The 25,812-nt window shown below is 42.4% G+C and overlaps 1 protein-coding gene across 1 annotated transcript in view; it reads left to right on the forward strand.

Annotated features, from left to right (window-relative positions):
• The window catches only part of LOC119164535 (protein CIP2A homolog L), a 49,484-nt gene that overhangs the window by 20,239 nt on the left and 3,433 nt on the right, over positions 1-25,812 (forward strand). The window contains exons 11-20 of the mRNA XM_037416750.2: positions 605-704; positions 6,061-6,179; positions 6,760-6,955; positions 9,114-9,176; positions 10,803-10,913; positions 12,922-12,993; positions 15,680-15,804; positions 17,289-17,402; positions 18,705-18,787; positions 19,824-19,963. Of these exons, the coding sequence (XP_037272647.2) occupies positions 605-704; positions 6,061-6,179; positions 6,760-6,955; positions 9,114-9,176; positions 10,803-10,913; positions 12,922-12,993; positions 15,680-15,804; positions 17,289-17,402; positions 18,705-18,787; positions 19,824-19,963 (1,123 nt within the window). The remainder of the gene's footprint in view (positions 1-604; positions 705-6,060; positions 6,180-6,759; positions 6,956-9,113; positions 9,177-10,802; positions 10,914-12,921; positions 12,994-15,679; positions 15,805-17,288; positions 17,403-18,704; positions 18,788-19,823; positions 19,964-25,812) is intronic.

The raw sequence follows: 25,812 nt of genomic DNA on the forward strand, positions 1-25,812 counted from the left end.
TATCTGTTCAATAATTTCTCTCAATCGTCCTTTCTGTTCAATCATTTTTCAGAATCGTTCTCCCTTAACGAGTATACATCTCTCACTGTGGTCAAGACCATTATAACAAGGAATAGCGTGTCCACATTAGAGTGAACACTTGTAGAGAACACACTAATAGAATAGTGTGTGTCATTGCTTCTTCTATTTTCGGCCCCTTACAATCATTTTAAATGTTGTACTATAATCATTGCAGTGATTTGTTAACACATTAAAACATTATTATAACGAGGTTGCTTCTTACAGGAAAATAAGTTTGTTATATCCGAAAATTCGCTATAAAGGTATATCCACTGTACTTACAGCGAGACTATTTTTCATTTAGTACTTCGTTGTAACCAATATTTTGTTATATTCATGTTCGTTACATCGACGTTTGAGTGAACTAATGGTATCAAACATTATTACTGCTTTTTTTTTTTTTTTGGGTAGCCCATATGTCACTTCAGTCATTTGCGTCAGTAAGAATTTATTTAGATACAGTCAAAGGTCCGTGTGACTAAAACTTATATGTAGAGTATAACAATTATTGCTTAATCTCTTTTCATCCTCTTTTTCCTCTCAGCATCAAGCAAGTGGAGGTTGTGACCACATGCCTAGACTTTCTACGGCAGTTCATGAACAAACTCGAAAATGCCGAAGAGTGTCTTCAGGAACTCCTCCAGGTATGGGAATTGCGTGCGCTTGTTTACGTACGAGCTTAGATTTTTGAATTCTGTATAAAATTGGCGCTTGTTGTCATAAAGATTTGCGAATCTGGTGTTATGTTTGACGAAAAATCAATTCGGTTCACATACGATGAAATTTGGTGCAAACATGCCCTCGTCCCCCCAATCGCATGGCTAACTTGCAGTTTTTTACACCATTTTGGAAATAATTTTTTGCCCCCTCATCCTGCACAACATCCCCAAACTCGCCGTACATCCCGGCAACACTTTCATGCTTGATTCGACTCCACTCTTGCTCAGCCTTCCCAACTACCCACACATGCAAATTGTTGTCAAATTTTATTACGATAGCAATTATATGGACACTCGGCTTGATTTTGCTGCTGGCGTTGATGTTGGCATCATTCATGGATATGTACACGTATCTTTATACACGAAAATGCAAGAGAGAAAAATTATCCCGAAAAATAGCCCGGCGCTCGGAATCCAATGTCCAACCTCTTGCTTGTCGGTGCGAGGTGATAGTCACTGAGCCATGAAGGAGCACCTCCTTCAACGTTGAAGCAGCAAGCTATTTATATCCACCATTTACCACTGGCGATGGTCATCTTTGGGGAAATACCGTGTTTTCAGCATTACCAGTGAGATGGCGCAGTGAGCGCGCCTCGCCAGAACGTCACGACCCAGCAGCGCGCGCTCTCGTCCCTCACGCGTACTTTGCCTCCGCAGAGAGACGAGGGGTTGGACGCTCAGCCATGCACGCGCTTGTTTTGCAGTGCAGAGAATCGTACGTCTTGAGCTTTCACTGGATTGGTTCTGTTGTAGCTATTCGGCGCGCAAAGGTCGCTGCGCAGTCTCTGTTTGCGAAAAGGGCGCGCTTTTCGGACACAGTAAAGTAACATCTGAGACGCTTATTCGTGTTCATCTGTACCTGTGAGTACATTTCGTGCGTCATTTGCCCGTGAGAAACTCTGGGCTTGTTTCGATCTGCTTGCCATTCTTAGCGCGACTTTCCAATTTGTTGCTATCGCATTTATTGCTTCCCCTTTGCGGCGAACCTGCGACTGTTTTATTTTCCTCTCATGTAGTGATCACACCGCAGTCATGATAATATCAAGGTTCCCAAAAAAAAAAGCATGGCCTTCGATATCTGTATCTACAAGTCTAACATGATATCTGCGGCGACACAAACACTTGGCAAAAGATGGCTTTTGAGACCTGCGTCAGTTGCCCGCTGTTGTTATGGTGGCATGGCCTCCTCATCTGGGGTGCCTCCATGCCATGCTTCTCAGTTTTATGCCATTGCATTTCCATCTATTTTCTTTGTTTGCGAGTTTTCATTGTGATGTTCTATGCTGCAAATGACAACGTGAACTGTTGAGGAAGTACGTGTGCTATGCATTTTTTAACACGAAAGTGTTTTGTGTCAGGGTTGATTAAGACTTCACAAACAGAAGTGACTTCGAGAAAATACGCACGATCAGAAGACAAAAAGTTTTCGTCAATAAGTGTTGAACCCATGACCTCTCAGTTTGCAAAAAAAAGATGCTGGGCACACTGTCCACTGCACCACGGCCACATACTTTGTACACCTTAAAAATACGCCTTTCACAGCATTCTTGGTAAAGTGCAGTAATGCATCATGGTCGTGGCATCTGCAATTGCTTCCTTAAATGTTGTGGTGTACACGTATCCCGAAGGAGTACGGCCACCAGCGTGGGTCCGGTTTTAGCGAGCCGCAGGGCACGCGTTAACCGTCGCCGTGGCGGGAAACACGATACTGCTCAAGTCGCAACACTTTATTGTGGCAACACCAAACGCAGTACAGCCCGTTGCAAAAGGCGCGGCGGGAAAGCAAGTAGGCTTATCCACGCCATGGGCACAAAGTACTACACAGGGGTGCCACGAGCACGTCTCCGCGGTAAAGGTGATCCACGGAGACACCGGAACAAAGGCCCGGTTGCTCGAGCGAGGGCAAAGGCGCTCGCATTGGCTTCGAAGGGAGACGGGTCGGCGTAGCGAGGCCACGCACTAGGACACCGTACCGCCCTTCGGCCGTGCGTACGCAGCGGGGCAACAAAAGGTGAGCGTTCGCCGCTGGCGCGAGGCGCCGTCAGCGAAATCCGACGAGCCCCCGACCGACGGGAGCCGACGGACGGAAGAGGTTGCGTGGCTCACCGTTTGCTGTCCCAGAGAGTATCTCCCCGCTCCCGACGCAGCGCGCGAAAACCTCTCGCGAGTCCCCGCGCGCGGCGCCACCGTCAACATGCGCTTCCGGGCGAGGGAGTTAAACGTCACTCCGCTCTCCCACCACGGCAGACAGCAAAGGAGGGCAGACATGTCGGGACATGAGAACAGCAGAAAAGGCGGCAAATACCGCGCAAAGGCATCGGGCTAGCCTCAATTCCCACATCCCCCTCTCCTAAGTTTGCCCTTTACCGGTCTGCAAAAGGCAGCCGGACGTCACCCATGCAGTTAAAATGACACTGCTATGAGCGACAGCTAACCTCAGTCCAGCCCTGCTACTGCTGCTAAAAAAATGATTACAAAGGAGAAACAAAAACATAAATAACAAAATAAACACACGACATTATACAAATAACTGCGGAAGGGAGCACAGAAACGTGGCACTAGTGTTCGTGGTGCTGAAGGGCGTACGCAGCGGGGCAACAAAAGGTGAGCGTTCGCCGCTGGCGCGAGGCGCCGTCAGCGAAATCCGACGAGCCTCCGACCGACGGGAGCCGACGGACGGAAAAGATTGCGTGGCTCACCGTTTGCTGTCCCGGAGAGTATCTCCCCGCTCCCGACGCAGCGCGCGAAAACCTCTCGCGAGTCCCCGCGCGCGGCGCCACCGTCAACATTCGCTTCTGGGCGATGGAGTTAAACGTCACTCCGCTCTCCCACCACGGCAGACAGCAAAGGAGGGCAGACATGTTGGGACATGAGAACGGCAGAAAAGGCGGCAAAGCCCGCGCAAAGGCAGCGGGCTAGCCTCAATTCCCACAATGTTTCGTTGTCAAGCGTCTGTCTCATTTGGCACGTTACAATAGAAGTGCAATTTTATCAAGGCCTAAACACGCCTCAAGGTGGTGACCTTATGACGATGGTCAGCATAGCTGATAGCATTTTTCCAAACCAAACATAGCTCGGCAAAATTTGGAACGTGCCTGTTTCACCTGGATAGCCTGAATGTAGCTACACGTTACCCACTTGCGCTCACCCTGCGAATGATCGCGAGGCAGCGGCCGTGGCAGTGGTGTTCAGTTACTCCAACGTGTCGCAAGTAGGCGACCTTAGCCCAAGTCCGGTGTCTGATCAGTCACGCTCTTCTCTCTGTCACATCACTTGCTCTGGTTTCGCTTTCACCAATAACTACTGCAGCTACTACAAGCACATATGACCACTAGGGTTTGTTTAATCATTGAAGACACACATTATTTGTTGGGATGTAGATGTGTGACTAAGCGTCAGCGTGAATGCATCCATGTTAAATAATGCTGTTGCTTTCGAACACCAATGGACGTGTGAAAGTTCTTTTATATCAATGTACATTAATCTAATTCTTTACAGGTTAACTCTGGCAATATTTCGAGGTCAGTAAATCTCAATGAAATTCGCTGGGTATGTTCATTGCACGTTTCCGTCATTCGTCCCCAATTACAGGCTGAAGAGATATGCAGATATTTTACAAATGAATTTTTTAGATCACCCAGACTCTCTCAACTCGCTTCCAACAATTGTTGGCAACAGTGTGCGTGTGCGCGTGTGCCAACGCTTGCGTCGAAGCAACGAAAGTGACGGAACTGAGGCACCACTACATCCTCTCCTGTTGGCACTGATTGCGTGTGTTGCTTAGCCAACGTTTCATTGGTTTGGCGAACAAATTTCAGTTCGTTGTAGGCCTGCTAGCTATGGGTGACAGGTGGCATTGTGGTTGCACATGATTCCTCGTATAATTACCCAAACATTCAGGAAACACTCGGAAGATACGATTACCCCTTTGTTTCGATATTATATATTGTTTTAGCTAGCAGTGCCGGCTCACTTCATGGACACTGTGTTAATATCGTACCGACAGAAAACGGTCTATGCATGAACATTACGTGAGCATACTTAGTGAGCACACTACCGCATGAAAACACTATTTATAAATTATATAGGGCGCATCATGATCGGGCCTATCACGTCGTGCGAAAGGGGCGGGCGCGTACTTGGCCTAAATTAATTTAACTCTTCCCTATCAGCGCAATTTTAAGCTCCGCTATTGCCAGACATGTGCACTTTTCCTACAGCAATATTCAAAAGCTTAAGTTAGTCTACAAACTTTTCAGCGATACCATTTTTCCGATCACAGCTCCACAAATTTCAGCGGCCTGGACAGGTGGCGCAATCTGACAGTGGAATGCACAACAAGCAATCGCCATTTCTCTTCGGTGATTTTACTTGGCCTCTACATGCGTCCAAATCTCGGCTGTCACTTTTCGACACCTCCAAAAGCTTGTGCACGTAACATAGTCAGTAACATACATAATGTGGCTGTTGCGATGCGGTCACCTTTCTTCTGAGCATCTGCTCTTCATCGCTTTTGGAGGCAGCTTTCAAATTCCGCACTGGCAAGACTGGCATGCTTTGCACGGTTTCTGGTTTGCATGGTTTTCACCAACGCCTACGTCAGACAAAGATAATACTGTGGTCGGGTTTTGGTTTTGCACTTGTTTGCTTATTTAAAATTATTCTAAATTTTGCTGAGTATTTCTGCTATCAGACCCATGACGCGAGCATCTGTGAAACATGAAAGCGTCATTACTTTGACATGGTAAAAAAAAATCGCCGGAGTCGGCCTTCAAGGACACGTATTAGGCGGATTCCTATGACGAAAGGATCAACCATGATTTTTTTTCTGGCCATAAACCAATGCTGCTCCCGTCTCTAATTTCGGTGCTTTGCCTGAAAGGTGCCCCCCCCCCCCAACTTCCTTCCCAATACACACACATTTTGCTGATAGTTTTGACTTGCTAAAGAAGGAGTACTTGCTCAAAATGTCACGCTAAAAGTTTAGTTTCCAATTTCAGCATTTTAAGCCATGCAGTTGAAGCATGTAAGAAGTCATTGGGATAGCTGATGCTGCAAGCAGTACTCGATGCAAAACCAAATGCATAAGGAGACAAAAATAAGCTTTTGATTTCAACTAACCTTTATCGATGATCAGCACTCATGTTTGTAAATATGAGCATGTTCTCGCTGTTTGAAGTTTCCCACTTTTGAACTTGCGTTGGGAGTAAATGTTTGTGAAAGCTGCAGGTAGCTCGCATATTCACCAACGATAAGAAATTGCGCCTGTGGCAATTCCCAGGAACACACGACTTCAAGCTACCTGTCAGTAGCCCTGTGCTTGGGCAAGGAGGATGTGGTCATGCCAGCCTTCAACCTCACGATCATGGCAAACTTCCAGCAGAACTTCAGCCGTGAACGGTAAGGCCACGCTTGGTTACCCGAACTTTTTTTGCAGTACCGTGGTTTCCAGCTTTGTAATCCGTAAAGGCATGACCATGCTAGCATCGAAAACATGCGCTTCAAAAGCATCGGGAATCTTGACTTTTGGTGCACTGCATAAAATTTTTTGGCTCAGTTCTGTGGCAAATGACTTGTGCCACGGTGCGAATCGCCATTCTGAAGCTGCGAGACTGATGTAGCGGAATTACGGCTGCGGGTCTGCCACTGCTGCATGCTGAAATTTCAATTGAGATACACTCAAACATTGATATATTGAACCCCAGTATGTATAACAAAATATCTATTATATAATGTAGTAAATGAATATTAGTCTTCGTTACATTGAATATTTCGTTATATCTGGGTTCATTATATCAAGGTATGAGTGTACTTCTTTTCCCTCGCACGAGCGCTGTGTTCTTGCGCGCTTTTTTTTTTTTCATGCACAGTGGTGGTTTATTCGAGAGTTGCTTGAGCAATTCAGGGCTTCTTGCAGAGTTGCTGGTGTTTACGCAACTCGTTCACGTAGCACTGGAGAACTACTGGGCGCCTTGCGCAGGTTCGTCCAGTCCCTGGTGTCAGTCAATCGCAAGCGCAAGGCCCTGGAGTCTCCCGCGAAGCGAGACAAGCCTTCTCCACCACGGCACATGGCGAGAACGCTGTCGCGCTCTGCCGCTCCCGCCAACAACAACAGGCGACTCTCTGTTGAAAACAGCATGGAGAGGATTACGCGGAAGCTGGAGCAGAGCTTCGAGGTATAGATTCATAGCTTGCTCAAACACGTGTTTGGTGGCAACAAAAATCATTTTTCCTGGTCAATTTTTTCCATTAACTGTACAAGATTAACACAAGTTACAGAAAAACTGTTTCTGTATATGATAATAATGATTTTCAATCACAATTGTGTTTGCAATAATGTGTAATTGTCCGAGTGTCTTTCTTTCTTTGAGCTTTGTGTTAATTTTGAACACGCTAATTTATGTTTACCTTAATAGTGACATTGTTTCATATCTTTTTGCTGTTTGTCTATGCAAAATATGTATAATGTCACACTAAACATGTCTCCCCTGCGATAATGCCTTCGAGGTAACGCAGGTATCCTGGGTTGCCTCGAATATAATAAATAAACAAAATAGTGAAAATCCGAAAAATAGTTAAAATGAGTGTACTTTAGTCAAATTTCTAAGTCTGTCTATAAACTTCACTACTAACAAGCTTCTCAACAGGAGCATCTGAGTGGCTCTTCATAAAGGTTCTAAAGAACCATGCCAGAGCTATCAACCAGCTGCGTTTTGTAGCACTGCCTTTTTATTTGGGTCAGAAAGACAGAGTGAGACGGGCCTACTTTACAGGAACACTTCGACCTAGCAAAGCACGCTCCCATTTCTTCACACATGCATATGCCAATCGTTCCTTGTTTCGGCTGATGTCGGCGCTGCTAGAGTAGCCATTTCGACGCAATAGGTCGGCAAAAAAATGTAAAACCCACTGCAACTCGCTCGTACTTGCCAGAATATGACTCATCTGGACTCGCTCAGGCTTGGACTCTGCGCACGATCGCAGTCGACACGAGTCTGAGTGATTCAACTCGTAAGCGAGTTTGCCCGCCTATGGTCGACACTGCCGCACTCGCCGCGGGCAGGTGTCAACACGTTTCACTAAACAACACATGGGTCAGAGGCTTGAGAGTATAAAGAAGTGTTGTTTTAAAAATAATCGTTACTAGTTTGATTTCTCATCTATCATGGCAGTCCATGTAGCTTGTAGCCCTGGGCATCTTAATAACACAAACCTCGTTACAACAAACCCGGATATAACTAAACTTTAGTTATAACGAAGTAAATGAAAAAAGTCCTACAATAGTGTGAGGAATACATCTTTTAAACGAATTTCTGAATATAACAAACTTAATTTTGTGTAAGATGTAACTTTGTTATAATAAGGTATGAGTGTATTGGCTAGGCTTGTGGAAACAGTGAACTTGGTCAAACAATTTCTAATTGAGTTTCAGTAGTGTATATATCACTTATTAGAAAGAAAAAAGGTCATATTTGCCATGGCCAAGCTAACCTGCACAATATTTAAAAAATTGAGACAAGGCCTGTGCAAATGCCTTTTTTTTTTTTTCAGCAAAGGAAGTGAGAACAACTTTGAATAGAAGCAGGCTCAGACTTTCGGTAGAATGCAAGCGACAGCCTATAAACTATGTTACACTATAAAATTAACTATGCTTGCAGCATATAAGCCGGTTTAGCAAGCTTATAAACTTAAACATTTACGAAAATGATAAATGAATGTGAGGGTAATATTCTCATCTAACCCTGAATTGGGGCTTCGTGGCAGTGCAGCTTTCTTTTGGATATGTGTTTTCATGGCTGAGCACTACTTTGCTGCAGTGGAACCATTTTTACAAAGTTACTTGCGAATTAATACACACCTGACAATGTGCTTTCACGGCTTAGCAACCCTCTACTGCAGTGAAACAATTTTTATGGGGTTTTGCATGTAGAATAATACGCGCCTATTCATTCGCCTCGAACAAGTCAAAATTTTCAACGATGTGAATTCAATTCTAAGTGAATTGGAATACTGCAGTATTTGTTCGAACATTTGCACAAGCGCATTACTTGCTATTCGAACCCTGTACTAAGTTTTTTCTTAACTGAAAGCAAGACATTCTAGTCGTCCATGCTTTTGACATCTTTTAGAATGCCTGAAATCTATTTTGCGTTAAAAGGACCAGTTTTCATTTTAGCTGGTCTGGGCCTGTGGGAACAAATGTGTTGCCTAGTAATACTTGTGTTGATCTGTACTAACAAAGATGGAGCTCGTGCATAATCAACAAGTTTACATCTAGCAGGATTCTGAAGGATCTCCTTTCTCTACTGCGTTTGTCAAATGCTCGTTACGCAGGCGGGAGAGCTGAAGCAATCGGAGATACTGGCCGTCTATGAGAACAAGATCTTCAAGCTCAAAGTAAGTTCACAAATGTTTGCCTTAACGGCTACAAATGGACTGCTGGTGACTGGAGGTAGCTCCTTTGTTTAAGCAGCATTTATATTTAAAATGTTTCCACTTAGGGAGAGTGCCTCGCCGCAGTGGTCTGGTGGTTATGACGCTCGGCTGCTGGCCAAAAAGTCGCAGGATTGAATCCCGGCTGTGGCGGCTGCATTTTCTGAGGAGGTGAAAAAATGTTTGGGGCCATGTACTTAGATTTGGGTGCAAGTTTAAAAACCTCACGTGGTGAGGTTTTTAATTTAAATTTCTGGAGCCCTCCACTACAGCGTCTCTCGTAACTATATTGTTGTTTTGGCACGTTAAACCCCAGATATTATTACTAATGTTATTATTATCTATTTACGAAGCGTGTACTGTTAACCAAAGAAAATTACATGCCATGAAGGGAAAAATAACTTGAACAAGTGTCTGCAATGCGTATCAAGGGAAGCTTATGTGCACCCCGAAATGATGGCGATGCTTTGGTTAGCTTCTCTGCAACATCGCCTGTACTGTGGTGAAGCTTTGCCAAATTTACGAAGGGTAATTTGTGCAGTGAAGCTGATGACCAGGGGGTGGGCACAGGGGGGAGCTGGAGCTTCCCCGAAATCTAGCCTCCCCCCCGTTGCTCCCCAAGAGGGAGAATAGTCATAACAAAATGACTATGTTCCCCGTCTTCTTGCCCCCCTGAATGAACTTTCTAATTGTGGGGTGCTGCCCGCCCCTGCCAAATAAATAATCCTGGCGCCGCCCCTGCTATAGACCAGTGGCCTGCATCTTTAATTCAGAATGCTACTGCGATTGCCTTCATGTTCAACGAATCCATATAAAACTGTACACTCAAACCTCGATATAACGAATTATCGTTTATCACGAGGGAAAAAATAACTTTGTTGCAGATGGTGCTAATATACGTTTCTAGCAAGTTTTTGCATATAGCAAAGTGTTTTCGTAACAGATCTGACTTGGTTATAATGAGGTATGAGTGTACATAAAACCTCCTGCAGTTGTATTCTGAGCAACGTCAATTCACTATTGCAGGTAATACATAACACTTCGACATAGGAAAATAACAAGGACTGAAGGGAATAAGGCAAATTGTGAAGCAGCACTTCAACATAAAATCAAGACCTGGCAGTTTTTTAGCGGGCTGCTAAATTCACAAGACTGGATTCTCACTCTGGATTTCAATAGTGAAAGTGTGATATTTATATATCGTATATTGCCGATTATAAGTCGACGTTTTATTGTAAAATGGCCTTCCAAGGTTCGGGTGTCGACTTGTAATCGAAGTCAGCCTTTATGGGGAATGGTAAAATCGACTTGGAATCATTAAGTCTGAGGGGTCTGATGAGACTTTTACGAGAGGTCCGATGAACAATCTTGTCCTCGGATTCACTGCTGTTCGACCTATAATCTGCAATATACAGTACGTACCCTAGAAACCGTTCGACTTTACATTGCCTGGAGGGGTGAACGGTTAAGGTTACAACCTATTAGGAATTCTGATCGTTAACGAAACTTTTGCAGGTTAAAATGTGCAAAACGGTGCAGCATAGCTCGCAAATAATTGCTTCACGTCTGCGTCATTTTCTTTCCATAAAGGCTCGCGAAGAAGAGCTTCTGCAGCTGCTCGAGACGAAGACTGCGGCTCTTCAGCAGTCGGATCGGCTGGTCACAAAGTACGCCTGCATTGAGGCCAAGAACGAGGCTGAGGTGTGTGTGCTTCAATGTCGTCCTCGAGTATTCGTGTACTGCTACTGTATCTTATTGTGTAAAGCTGGAACTGCACTGCGCAATTTTGCACGTGATGAACGCATGGTGGGATCGATACGTACTCGGCCGCATCCATAATGAAATTGCACGTCTGTCCGTTATGTAAGAGGCCTTCATCAAAGGCGCAGTACCTGTCCCTTGCACAAGGTCTTTTATAGGCATGGTATCGAATTCTCAATTTGTAGTCAACCCTTGTTTTAATGTTGGCCCACTGATGTCTTATAAGGTATACCCAATAGCTTGTTACATAAGTAGCCATCAAAGAAGCGCTCGCAAAACATTTCGAAGGAGATGCAATGAACGATATAAATCGTTCATTGCATCTCCTTCCCACTCATGTACAGAAATCCCACTCCACTGAGTGGGATTTCTGTACATGTCTCCGCATGTACTATACTGTACATGCGGAGACATGTACAGTATAGTACACTATACTGTTAAAGGTTCACTGTTAAAGGGAACACTCGAACGAACACCATTAATATTGCTGGCCATCTAACAGCAAGTGGACAAATAAACAATCTTAATGTACAACACTAGTCTGTCAAGAGGAGATAGAACGCTCGACCACCAGAAGCCTTAAGCAAATCTCTACCACTATGCTTCTGTAAGGTAGCGACAACCAAATGTGCTGTGCACGGAGCTGTTCCTTTTAACCACTGACCCGTCTATACATCTACAACATATCAAGAGCTAATATAGCTTAGAACATATTTGAAATTAATATAAAAATACATGCTGTGCCCTGCCACAGTGGTCTAGTGGTTATGGAACTCGACTGTTAACCTGAAGCTTGCGGGATCGAATCCCGGCTGCGGTCGTGTACAGGTTTCAATGCACATTTAAGAAGCCCAGGTGGCAGAAATTTTTGGAGCCCTCCACTACGAAGTCTCTCGTAATCATATGGTGGTTTTTGCATGTTAAACCCAAGATATTAATACTAGACTGCATCCTGTGGGACTGAGTTAGATGGGAGGTCTCTTGTGATGCAGAGGCCAAGGCAACGACAATGTAAACAAGCCTACGTCACGAGTTTGTGCTGGCTAATTGCTTTCAATTGAACTGAGTGGGATTTCTTTTTTCGTGCCTGCTGCTTTGCATGTGCTGGCTGTCAGTGTGGGAACCCGCTCGCTCGCACCGTTGGTCGGTTTTTCGTGGTCACGTGGCCAGCTGTGTTTCCCTAGCCACAGCAATTTCTCCTGCCTAGCTCGGTGCTCTTAGAAACCAAAGCTGTCACTGGGCACTCAAAGAAAGTGTCTAAATAAATGACCATCGTGAACTCGTGCAAATCATGTTTCCAGCCATGATGAGTGGGTCATAAGCTACCTATTGCAAAAAAAAAAAGACGTGCAACCTTTTTGTGTCGGTGCTTCTTTAAGGCATGCAATTCTAGAAGAAAACGCCTCACGAGACAGCAATGCAGGCATTTTGTTTCTTATTCGCTCGCTTTTTTTTTTTTTTCGCGTGCGAAACGCGTGTCATGCGATTTTAGTTCATGGCATATTTGCCATGAACTAAATCGAAAAAATATACATGGCATATTTTAGGTATAAAAGTTCTAACCGAGTTTTCGATTCAGTATGTGCGGCATTCAGTGTCGGTTTACTACATCGTCTAAAGTTTGAAGGTCTATCGAATGTGTAACTGCATGGAGAGCACATAGGTAGGCAATCTTTAACAGCATGCTGATAATTTAGTGAGCTGCTGTTACGACTATCTGTGCATAGATTGTGAATGGCGAAAGTCTGCTTGAATCTCGCTGACGCAACAGTTTGGATAAATGTGTTATGTATGTAAGATATACCCAGTGTTTACGTGCAAGTTAAACTTCAGCATAACAACGTGTTCAATGTCGGAGAGTTTCAGGTGTTATATCTACTGAATACTATTTACAAATACTGTACTGTTTACCCTAATAACATAGGTGTCTATATCTAACGACTTTCAGGTAGAAGAGCTGCGCAGCCTCTTACGGTCATCTGAGCGCCGCATCGAAGACACCGAGGAGAGGATGGTTGAGGTACGATGAATACCATGGCATAACTGAATGCTTCGTGCTGTGATAATCTAAAGTTTTGCATGATCAAACCACAATTTGACACAGTGTGATCTCAAATAAAAATTTACCAGGCGGTGTTCTATCTCAAGTTGGGGAGGAGAGGGGGATTCCGAGTGGCAATTTAGTTTAGGTGGCGGGCGTCATTGGCCTGCTGCCACCAGTTCTGCTCTTGTGAAGACATGCAGGGGCATGTTCCATGAGCTAGCAATTGAAAGCATGAGTTAAAAATCAAATTATATATGTGTGCTGCTTGCTTTCTAATGCTTATGGGGAGATGTGATTCGAGAAAAAAAAAGTTGCGTTAATCTGTAGCCTAGGGCAAAGACATCTTTGCTGTGTATACAGGCTTTTATGGTGATTTCATACTTGTAATTAGTTTTGTATTAGGTTGCACAGTTTTAGTTTTGTGCCTAGGCAAAATGTAAAGTGTAGTTCGTTCTGGAGGAATCCTTTATGCCACTAAACTTTAATGGTTCCGAGTCATTAACAGCTCGTATTTCTCTACATTAGCTGTAGAATGCAAATCACTATCAACAGGGTGGGTGTGTGCAAGGCATTTTAGTGGACAAGAAAAACTGTAATGTGAGGATTCTCGAACTCCTGAGCCCATACCGATTGCTTGCTTTAGGTTTGTGATAATTATACTCGTGGAACGTGCGGTCAAAATTTCATCCTGAGCGGACTATTAGAAATAGTGAAAACATGACGTCTAAACTCGCGAAGCTGTCTGAAAGTCGTCTCGAGAAAAATGCATTTTAAAGGCATAAGTCAAAGCTCATCTATGCGGCAAAGATGTTCTTTGCAATGATTTATTCCATCATGAGAGCTTGGCAATCTGTTATTTTGATCATGTGGACTCCTCATGTGAAATGCAGGGGCAAATAGCCAGTTGATAGCTTTTTAGGTATTTTAAAAATGAGCTTCTTTTTAGCTTTAGTAGCCACTTTGTGCTCCTTAAAAGCAATTTTAACCTACTTCGAGTTTAATTGAAATTGTCAACTTTTTCGTTGGGGAAAGTAGAGAAAGTATACTTGTCAATCTGAACAAATACGAAAAATATAATTTTAGAAAGACAGTTGTGTTTTTTGTAGGCCTGTGGGAATAGTGAATATAGGTTCGAAGCGAATAATGGTATTGGTCGAATAATTTCGAATCAAATTTGAATAATATTTATATTGCATGTTACAAAGAAAAATGGGCATGTTTGTCATCACTAAACTAACCTGCACAATATTTTTTGAAAATTCGAACAAGGCCTGTGCAAATGCCATTTTTTCTTTCATCAAAGGAAGTGGAAACAGCTTTGAATAGTAGCAGGACTTGACTATAGTATAATGCAGGTGATAGATTATAAAATACATCAAGTTTTAAAAGTTGCTATACTTGGGCCATATAAGTCGGTATAAGGAGTTTTGAAATTGAAAAAATGAAGCGATCACAGGGTAATATCTCTATTTAACCCTAAAATGAGGCTTTGTGGCAGTGTGATTTCTTCTGGGTACCTGTTTTCTTGGCTGAACAAAACTTTACTGCAGTGAAACCGCTTTTACAGTAAGTTGCATGCAAGTTAATATGCACACGAAAAGATGCTTTCACGGTTTGGCACTTCTACACTGCAGTGAAACCACCTTTCCAGAATGTGTCATGCGGATTAACATGAATTTATTCGTTTGTCTCGAATAATTTGAAATTTTCAAAAATTTGAATTTCATTCGAAGTGATCTCGAATACTGCATTATTCGTTCGAATAATCAAAGCATTTAGATATTCGCACAAGCCCGGTTTTTCGTCTCGCATCTTTCCTTAACCACAATTCCAAACACGTGGTGCCGTAAGATGTTGTCACAATCACCATTCGTGTGTGCGAACGGGCCTGCGAATGTACTCAGTTTGTGGTTTGTCTTGCATCACCAAGAGCACGCCGCAACCGTGTCACTTTCTATGAAAGGTGTTCGTTTCGAGTGTGTTAATTGTTTCAGGTGTCTTGTACTCATTTGTGTAGCCAACTTGTTTTTGTTAGTTTCCTCGACTGTAGCAAAAAGCTAGATACAAGAAGGTTTGAACACATTCAGCCTCTTGCATTATAAATCTTTTCGTTTAGCTTCTTTTTACCGAGTACTGTTGTACGCAACTTTGCTGAAGGCACCACTACGTTCGACGGTCACATGAAAACTACAATTTTTCTCTGCTCGAAATAAATATTCAGTAGACGCTCAGCGGGCGGAAATCTGTTAGATAGAATTTCTGGTTAAAATGAACTGCCTCTGGTAGGATTTGTTTGGTACTTGTGTTTTCCGCCCCTGTTTATCTCTTAATAAATGCAACTCCTGTTGAATGGATTGCATTTTTCTGGTCCCTTGAGGTTCCACCTAATGAGAGTCCACAGTAACAACAAGAAGCGTTTTGCTATATTTCTAGCATGAAATTTGGTTCTCCTGATAAGAAAACAGAATACAAATCACATAATGATAGCTATTTCATTAGTTTAATTAACATTACTTACTTGAAGCAGCAATTCAACACGTTACAACATTTTTGTGGAATTGCAATGTTTGGTACCTCAAATTATGGTCTACAAGTTTGAAGAATTTGCAGACAGTTCTTCAAGCATTGCACCTGGAAGGGTTAACAATGTTGCCATTTTCAGGTGGAGAAGCGCAGCGAAGAGACTGTGCAGAGCTTGAAAGCGTCGCGAGCCAAGGTGAAAGCATTGAAGGCCCACGTGGAGGAACTCGAACAGAGGAATAACGACCTTGACGTGAAAGCGAAAAGGTAAAGGCCCCCCTTCCTTGCCGTGATAAACCAGATATTCTACAAACAGTGAAAAGTTTGCAGACTAGCCAAAAAACTTCTTAAGGAGATTCTAATAGGCATTATCGAAATCGATGTTGCGTGTTGAGACAGTGTTAGAACTTCGAAGTGGTGTTGCCACCAAATTTCAGTGGCACAACCATCAAATCACTCTTGTTTCCATTCCGAGCACTTAAGGTTGAGAACTCTCTTCTGGTTTTCCTAGTAGGGAGAGTATCGTATTGAATATATGATATTCGAGCATAACATGGTCAGGGTCCCATCCCAAAACTACCATATGAATATGAGAGACACTGTAGTGGAGGACTCCGGCGATTTAGGCCGTCTGGGGCTCTTTAATGTGCGCCTAAACCTAAGCACACGAGCCTAGAGCATTTCCGCCTCCATCGAAAATGCGACCGCCGCTGCCGGGGTTTGACCCTGCGACCTGCGGGTCAGCAGCCGAGTGCCTTAGCCGTGGCGGGTAACATTGAACAGCCAATAAACTGTCAGCATAATTATTGAAAGTAATTGCGTTGATTGAAAGATTGCGAGAAACTGATGTCTCTGGGGCACTTGGCAGAGGAAATCTCAACCACGAGTTTCTTTATACATGGCCTCTGTGATTCGCTTCAGCAGTGCACCAAACGGGGTTAGCTCTAGGAGTACTCTCGGCGGATAAACCTAAACACGCACTCGCCACTAACAGACACCCAAGTTCAAGTATCAGGGTCTCCTCCCAATTTTTTCCCCATGTTTCCTTGCACACCCAGTACCTTTATGACTCTGAGCGTGAGGTTTACGGTACTGTAGAAGTGTAATTTAGTCTCACTGGTTACGCTGTTTTTCTCATTTCTTTAAAATGTTTTAAGTACTTAATGTATACCCTGCTTTGAATTCACCGGGGTAGCTTAGCACATGAGGCATCTTTCTTGTAAGCTCGAGATGCTGCCAGTACGCGTGCATTTCGATGCATACTTCAAATGCAAGAACACCTTTCTGCTTAGTACATTTTTTCAGGCTGAACACAAAGGGGACAATACTGCTCAGGAGTACCCCACTGTGCTCGATACATGGAAGTTTAGATCAATTTAATTTGTTGCGTTATGTCTTCGTTTAGCTTTAACGTGCCGAGTATTATTGCCGCTTTGACGAAAGCCTCATTGTTAGGCTTGGGAATAGTGAGCTTTAGGTTTCAAGCAAATTTGAATAGCATATATATGTATTGCATATTATAAAAAATTGTGGGCAAATTCCTCATGACCTAACAAACTTGCACAATATTTTTAAAAAATTGAGACAAGGTTGTTGTTTAAAAAAATTGAGACAAGGTAGCAGGTCAGGCAGGTAGTTGCGAAACTTCATTTGTCCCCATTTGCCCGATTGCATACCGGCAGCCCGATTTTCGTACAGTGCTGTTGAAATTGATAACAAACACTGCCTTGCTTTTGTGCATCTCTATGCAGGCTCGAAGTGGTCCTGAAAAGCCTGGAGTCTGCGCAGCAGGAGATCCAGTCTCAGAAGGAGATGATTGCGATGCTCCAGAAACACAACGATTCCTTGAAACTCAAGCACGAAGCGTAATTAATATTTCTGTGGCATTTATTTACATTGAGTGGTGCTGGTTCAAGGCATAGAAAAAAGTACATTTTGCAGGATACATTCACACTTTGGTGTAATGAAGTTGTGTCTAACGCAAGAACAGCTATAGTAGATGCTGTGTTTGCTTTAAACTTATACATTGCCTACAACAGTGGCTAGGCAATGTTTTCAAATACTCAATGGCATGTCATAATTTATATTGATAAAAAATTGAAGCCGGCCGTTTAATACAGTATGCACTTAGTAACAGCTGTAGTAGTTGTCTATTTGTGTGCAGTATTTGTCATATTCATCTCAGTGTCACTGAGTGGCGCAACCAATTAGACCGCTTGCATTTACTGCTACAGTAAGCCGGTAATATGTAAATGCTGTATACAGTAGACTCTCATTAAATGAAAATTGCCTAAATGGAGCAGTTGCCACTAATATGATTGGTTTCATATTTCTTCTCCTTTTTGAGTAAACAAAGCTCCTTTTTAACTGAAGAAACTGTCCTCGTCCCTTCGGGTTTGGTGTAACAAGAGCGTTATGTAGTACTCAAACAAACTGAAACTCTCTCTGGCGTGCCTGTTTCTTTTCAGATTGGCTCGAAATTGTGTGCTCATTACAGCTGAACAAACACAATAGGTGTTATTGGGAACATAGCACCATAGAAGGCAATAAGAGTAGCATTTTAGGTGAATTGGTATACCAACTTGGAGCAACTTGGAGTAAAAGAACACAAAGCTGGGGTTAGGAGAGAGTACGAGGCAACATTTTGATAGCTGCTAGCAGAAGTGAGGCACTCGTGCCGTCTACTTGTCCTCCCTTATAACTCTGCTTTTTGTTTTAATTTACTTTGTTTGAGTTTCACTCAAAACCTCGTGTCTCTGCATGTTGCTAGAATTGCCGACACAGCTGAAAGTATTCATTCACACTGCTTATTTGCTGAGCATGCAGTCGGTTTGATTACAAGCATTTGGTTGTGGATGATTGCTTTGATTAAAACGACCCTTCTCTGGAACAGTATCTCCATTCGATTTTTCAGTCACTTTCTGCTTGAAATTGCAATAGTGCCGACTGAATCGATGGCACAGGAGTTGGAACATCTGAATGGGGCTACTTGAGATATTGGTGTGAATGGCACCGGTTGGGATGCATTTTAATGTGGTGATGCCAAAATGCACGATACAAGCTCTGGTTTCCCTATAGTCCTCTCCTTTGGTCGCCATTGTGAATGCGTTATGGGCGAGTTTTGACAGGCGGTAATCCAGCTTGCCGACCATTTTCATTGTCTGCAGTCTGACCAAGGCAAACGAAGAGCTCGAGTTGGCCAACCAGAACCAAGAAAAGCTGCTCAAGGAGCACGAGGCCAAAATGAAAGGTGAGGGCCTCAAGATTCGTTGCAAGGTTGGGGATCGAGCGCGTTAACACTGGTTAGTTGGTGGCTAGAATCGCACTCGAATTTCATTACAACAAAGTTGCATCTCGCACGAAAATAAGTTGTATTCCAAAATTGGTTCGAAAAGCATATTCCCAATACTATATCTATTGCAAAACTATTTTTCATTTTCTTCGTTATAACCAGTATTTCGTTATATCTGCGTTCGTTATATCGAGGTTTGAGTTATGTGAATAAAGGGCTGAGAGGAGCAATGCAGCGAAACGCTAAATTGTACTCTGGTGTTGGCTTGACTGTTGTGCAATATATTTTGTGTGATTGTCCTCTTGGATTCCAGCTCGCTATGCTGGTAAATCTTGTAACAATGAAGTCAATTCAGCCATAAATAACACATTTGCACGTTTCATGCTAGATGTAGTGAAAATCGTACATAAACAAAAAATGGCCAGTTCATTGCGTACTTGACAAAGACGCAGCGCAAACTATAAGTTTCATTGAGCAAGTAGGGTTGACATACACTCAAACCTCATTATACCAAAGTTGCATCTTACAGCAAAGCAAGTTCATCATATCCGAAAATTCGTTATAGAAGTATATTCCTAACACTCTCTATTGCAAGACTATTTTTCATTTGCTTTGTTATAACGAATATTTTGTTTCACTCACACCATACTATAACAAAGTTGCATCTTCAGCAAAACAACTTCATTATATTCGAAAATTTGTTATAAAGGTATTCCTAACACTGTTTACTGCAATGCTATCATTAACTTACTTCGTTATAACCGATATTTTGTTATATCAGAGTTTGTTATATTGATATTTGAGTGTAAGGGCTTCTCAGTAATGCAAGGAGTGCATAATACATTGGAATTTTTTCAATTTCTTTTTTCTCTCGGCTCATAGTTGCGGATGCAGTTTGTATCCAGAAGTGGGATGTGTGTGACGAAATTCGGTTTTTGCACAGCATACTCCTACGATTCATTTCATCTGAATTTTTTCTTGTTTCCTCACCCAGATCAAGCAAGGTGCCTCCACAAACTCCAAGGCAGCTTGGATGAGAAGACAGCCCTTGTGAAGTCGGTCAAGGCTGAGCTCAAGAGTATAAACGAGGCCAGCATAGCACTGCAAAAAGAGAACAGTGCGCTGGAGCAACAGGTAAAAAAAAAAAAAGAAAGTCGCGAGCATGCAGCTTATTTGCAATGGAAACTCGAGCTACGTTAAGCATAATCCTAGCTTTAGCACAGCTGTTGTCTTTCTTGTGTCCACGAATTGAAAATGACTCTGAAGTGAAAAATGATTTTATTGTAACAGCAATTATATGGACCATCTCGGCTGGTTTTTGCCATCGCCGCCATTCTTGTGCATGTATAGATATATATACGGGGAAGGATGCACCAGCCTCCTCTTTCTGTGGAGCGAGCATCGCCTTTCTGGCCGGGGTCGTCAGCGGGCGTTCGCTCATCTCGTGAGCGAACAAGGCGAGAAGGGCGCTTACAGTTGCTGCGCTATCGCAGCAACAATCGATGCGCCCCCACAACAGGCGGGAGCTTCTACGGGCTGTGCTCTCAGCACAAAAAAAAAAAAACTGTGCCAAAAATGTACTTGGAGTGGCCGTGTACTCTTACAGCAGCATTTTGTAGAGTTACACGAGATCGCACCTAAATGAGTTGACTGCCAACCTCACTTCGTATATCAACGCCGTCGCTAAGCACAAGTCCTGTTGTGGTCATCTACTGCGGCCGTGCCGCAGAAAACTGTTACTTAGCAAGCGCACGTTTACTAAAACATATAAAGCTCTTAAGAATGTTAGCCTTGCTTCGTAAAACATACCAATATGTTGCTATCGCATTCATTGCTTTGCCCTTTTGGGGAAACTGACTTTTTTTCATTAGTACGTTATGCTTTCTCAATTTTCAAAATCTCGCGCATCCTGGAATAAATCGCAGTAAAAAAAGTGCGTGTGGCTACAGCACCTTAAAATTGTTACAGCAAACGTCGGGGACGTCATTGATTTTGATGGCATCTACTACGGCCCTACTTGTTCCGCAAATAAAGATTGTTGGTTTGTGCAAATATTTGAATCCTTCGAATATTCGTATTCGAATTTGCTTCGATTCGAATTTAAATTATTAGAAATTTTGAAGTATTCGCAATGAACGAATACGTGTATATCATTCTGCATGTAACTTCCTGCAAAGGTTGTATCGCTGCAATGTAGGATGTTATACCGTGAAAACACTTATACAAGGCAAATACGCTGTGCCGCGAGGTCCCATTTCAAATTTAAAAGGGCTCGGCAACACATTTTAAGTATGGTCGGAAAACGCTAACGATCATTGGTCCAGCCGACCAAGAACACTCGAGCCAAATATTATAGCCCAGCCCGTGGCCCGCAATTTGCAATAAATTCTCAAAGTCGGCTAAAGGTTGCTCTCGCCTCTCAGAAAATGACACTACAAACTCACAAATGGGTTGTCGTAGCCATTGGCTGCTTTTGAGTATGGCGCACTCGTTCGTTACTGGGGCCGCCGCGGGAGGCCGCCACTTGTAAATTCGTACATACACATTTTCAGTGAAAAGCTGCGTACCCGAAAAAAAAAAAGTGAGAAAGATAGCGCACAAGGGTCATGAGGTGGGATTATGTGTTTTTTTTCCTCATGCCATCCCTCCTTGCTTAGCTTCCAGCGCTTTTGTCGGGACGAGAAAAGAGAATGCAATTGCAGCGTGCGAAGAATCTTTGCTACTTTGCCCGTACTAGACGGATTCTGAAAATTTTTGCGGATGTTAATTCGTGGAACAATAAGCTTCTTTAGTGAAAAAATTCCATGGCTACTTGAAAAAGTGTTTGCAGGGCTTTTTTGAGTGAACATATTACCCTCAAGTTGACTCATTTTTTTTATGTTTGAAAGCTTATGACGGCTTATATGCTCCAAGTATAATAAACTTTAAAATGTTACGTATTTTACAGGGTATCTATCGTATTATATTGAAAGTCAAATCCTGCTACTACTCAACCTTAAGACTTTCTTTGAACAAAAATTAAAATGGCATCGGCATAGCGTCCTTTTTTTAATTAAAAAATATTGTGCAGATTCGTTAAGTCATAATAAATATGCCTATTTTGCTTTATTTTTTTTTTTTATTTGAATATACTGCAGGCCCTTCACGGCCCAAGCAGGAGTGGGTACACAGATACATCGAAATACATACATTGCCAGAGAAAAAAAAATAAAAAAAAATGAACAAACAAAAAAACAAAAAAAAAACATGGTGCAAATTCAATACACTGTATGCGGTTGATGAAAGAGTCAATCGTACTACAACAAACAATGTCGTTGGGTAGGCTGTTCCAGAGGGAGATAGCTGACGGAAAAAGTGAATGTTTGTGAGCGTTTACACGACTTAAAGGTTGGCGTATTGTTTTAGAATGATTTAGTCGGAATGATTGTTTAGGCGGATCTTGCAGATAATGAGAGCGTGATATGTGGAAATGACCATGATATAATTGGTAAAGGAATTTTAATCGTGACATTATTCTGCGTTGAAAAAGTTGTTTTAAGTTTGCCCTTGCGAGTAAATCTGCGGTACTGGACTGCCTCGCGAATTCTGAATATACGAACCTTACTGCCAATTTTTGTATTCGTTCTATTTTACTAATCAGGTACTTTTGATGTGGACTCCAGATGAGATCGGCGTACTCTAAGCATGGTCTAATTAGTGTTTTGTAGGCATTTATTTTAATATGTGGTGGTGCATTGCGCAGTTTTCTTCTCAAGAAAGATAACTTCCTTTCCGCTTTCTGACACATGGCCAAGATGTGTGGTTCCCAGTTAAGGTTCGGCGTGAGTGTAATGCCTAGGTATTTTACTTGATTGCATTTTTCGATAATTGAGTTTCCAATCCTATATGTATAGTTAAGGGGGGATTTCTTATTTGTAAAAGAAATGCAATGCGTTTTTGATGTGTTTAGTTTCATGCCCCAAGTATTGCACCAGGAATAAATTGCCTGAAGTGAATTGTTAAGTTTAGTTTGGTCATCTGAATTGCGCACGACTGTGTACACGACACAGTCGTCGGCAAACAGACGCATCTGAATAGGGTTCTCAACGGAAAAGTGGATGTCGTTAATAAACATTAAAAATAGCAGAGGTGCAAGAACCGATCCCTGAGGTACACCAGAATAAACATCAAGTGGTTCTGATAGCTGATTGTCAATTTTAACGCTTTGTTTCCGTTTAGTTAAGAAGTTGTTGATCCAGGATATTATTTTGATATCAATACCAAAAGCCGTTAGTTTTTTGACTAAATCCAGATGTGGGACAACGTCGAACGCCTTAGAAAAGTCTAAAAATATAGCATCTAATTGGACGTTATCGTTGATTGCGTTGGCTATGTCATGAGTTAATTCAGCTAATTGGGTTATAGTTGAGAGGCCTGATCTGAAACCATGCTGTTGTTTGTAGAGAAGTTCGTTTGTTTCTAGGTGAGTTATTATGGCCTTGAAAATTACATGTTCCATTATTTTGCAGCACGAACTCGTAAGTGACACTGGGCGGTAGTTGCTTATTTCTAGTTTGGGGCCTGATTTATGTATAGGAACTACTACCGCATTGCACCAGTCGTCTGGTATCTGTGAAGTTTGAAGAGATAACGTGTATATTTTAAAGAGATACTTAGATGTCCAATTAGCGTATCGGCTTAAAAATGAGTTAGTGATTTGATCGGGGCCCGTAGATTTCTTTTGATCAAGCTTTTGTAATAGAGAAAGTATGCCCTCCTCATTTACGATTAATTCTTCCATGGGTATTTTCACAGTATAAGGAGGTAGTAGCGCATTACTGGTATGTTTCGTGAAAACTGACTGAAAAAACTTGTTCATCTCATTAGCAATGTGTTCGGGATCTTTAATGATTTGTTCCGAATTTTTAATTTGTGAGATTGAGTCTCGTTCATCTGATAAGTATCGCCAGAATTTTTTGGGACAGTGCGCCATAAACGAAGCTAACGTAGTGTTAAAGAAGCGGGTTTTAGCTTCTGACATTTTATGCTTTAATGTCCCGATAAGATCACGTACGTTGTTTTTGGTTCCCTTTTTCTGCCGTCGTTTTATTTTTCTTTTCAGTTGAATTATCTCACGCGTTATCCAAGGGTATTCTCGGTTGATGCGTTTCTTTTTATTCGGAATGAATGTGTCTTCGCAATATTTAACAGTGCTTTTAAAATGCGCCCAAAGTTCTTTTACGTCTGTAAGCTCAATGAATTCATGAAATTGTGTTTCCAGGAAACGTAGCACAGCAGGGTCATTTGCACGTGCGTAATCTTTAAAGTAAGTAGGTAGTGGCTTTTTGTATTTCTTCGCGCATGAAATAGGGCAGGTTAAGGTAATCGATTTGTGATCGGAAATGCCATTCTCGATGGACGCAGAAGAACCTTCTAATGTACTACTTACAAACGCTAGGTCAAGTAAAGACGATGACGTCGCAGTGATCCGAGTGTTATCAGTTACTAGTTGATTCAATGAAAACGCGAACGCTACGTCCAATAGTAATTCTGAACTAGCAACGTCACGACCATCATGTGAACCATTGTTCCAATTTATTCCGGGAAGATTAAAATCCCCAGTAAGGATAATTTTTGACCTAGAGTTAGTATGCTTTGAAAGATAATCATGAATCACTTCAATGTAGTCAGGTGCCGCATTTGGAGGCCGATATACCCCTCCTACAATTATACTTTTATCATAATATGTTATTTTGCACCAGACGCTTTCGTGGTCGGGAATGCCATCGAGTTCAAAGGATTTGATATTTTTTTTAATTGCTACCGCTACGCCCCCGCCTCTTGACCCTCTATCTTTACGGAGCAGTCTGTATGAGGGAGGGACGACTTCCGAGTCACGTACTCCGGAGTGAAGCCAAGTCTCTGTTATTATTAGAACGTGAGGTTGGTAGGACGAAATTATGTTCTCTAGTTCATCAAACTTGTTTAGCACACTTCTGGCATTGAGGGAAACGATTCTAAGTGTTTTAGTACTGTGCTGTCATTTCGAGTTTTTCTTATTTGTAGAAGTTTTATGCGTAGATGAAGTTGGTCGGTTGTTTCGTGGTGGACCCGCTTTCTTCGATATATCTGTTCTAGCATTCTTTACTGGGTCCCAAGTATAAACTTTATCATTGACTTTCAGTTTATCGAACGACAGTTTGACTTTTGCTCCTTTGGCCCTTTCGTTTGCCGCAGAGTGCCATAAGTGCGCGCGCATATCCCTTACTCTTTTGGAAAAATCTTCGGAGACGGATAAGGGCGTACCCTTGAGTTTATAACAGCAAGATAAGATTTTGTTTTTTTCACTGTAGTCGAAGAGACGTAGGATGATTGGCCTTCCCTGGCTGGTTCTATGGTTGCCTATTCTATGAATTCTTTCGATGGTCTTTACTTCGATACCGAGTGTTTGTTTCAGAATGTCATCTTTTACTTTCTTTTCCAGTAAGATAGCATCTTCGTCAGACTCTTCCGTTACACCATAGATAATCAAGTTATTACGTCGGCTTCTGTTTTCTAAATCATCCAGTTTAAGTGCAAGACTTCCAATTTCACCTTTCATGGTGGCGTGCTTACTTTCATACTCGGCCAATTTTTCTTCGCAGTGTTTAAGTCGTTCCATATCATTTTCGATTTTAGTGAGCCTGGTTTCCATATTATCCACAGTTCGTTCAACCTTTTTCAAATTAGCCACTACTTCCTTTAACGTTTTATTTGTTTTAGTTTGTTCTTTGAGTATTTGTTTTAAAATGTCATTGTTGGGACGGGTGTCCGATTCCGAATCAGAATTCGGACCGGGATTTAGCTCAACATCACCCGATGTTAGTAACAGCAGCTTACACACATCATAGCAATCAGCAATCAGGGCAACAAGAAAGCGTGGACTTGGCAGCACCATCAGGGTTACATCATCGTCTATTAATGAGGTTACCGAGTAATTGTTACTAACCTGCACAACGAAAAGA

This window comes from Rhipicephalus microplus, chromosome 8 (assembly GCF_043290135.1).
Source record: "Rhipicephalus microplus isolate Deutch F79 chromosome 8, USDA_Rmic, whole genome shotgun sequence".
In the NCBI taxonomy this organism is placed as follows: domain Eukaryota; kingdom Metazoa; phylum Arthropoda; class Arachnida; order Ixodida; family Ixodidae; genus Rhipicephalus; species Rhipicephalus microplus.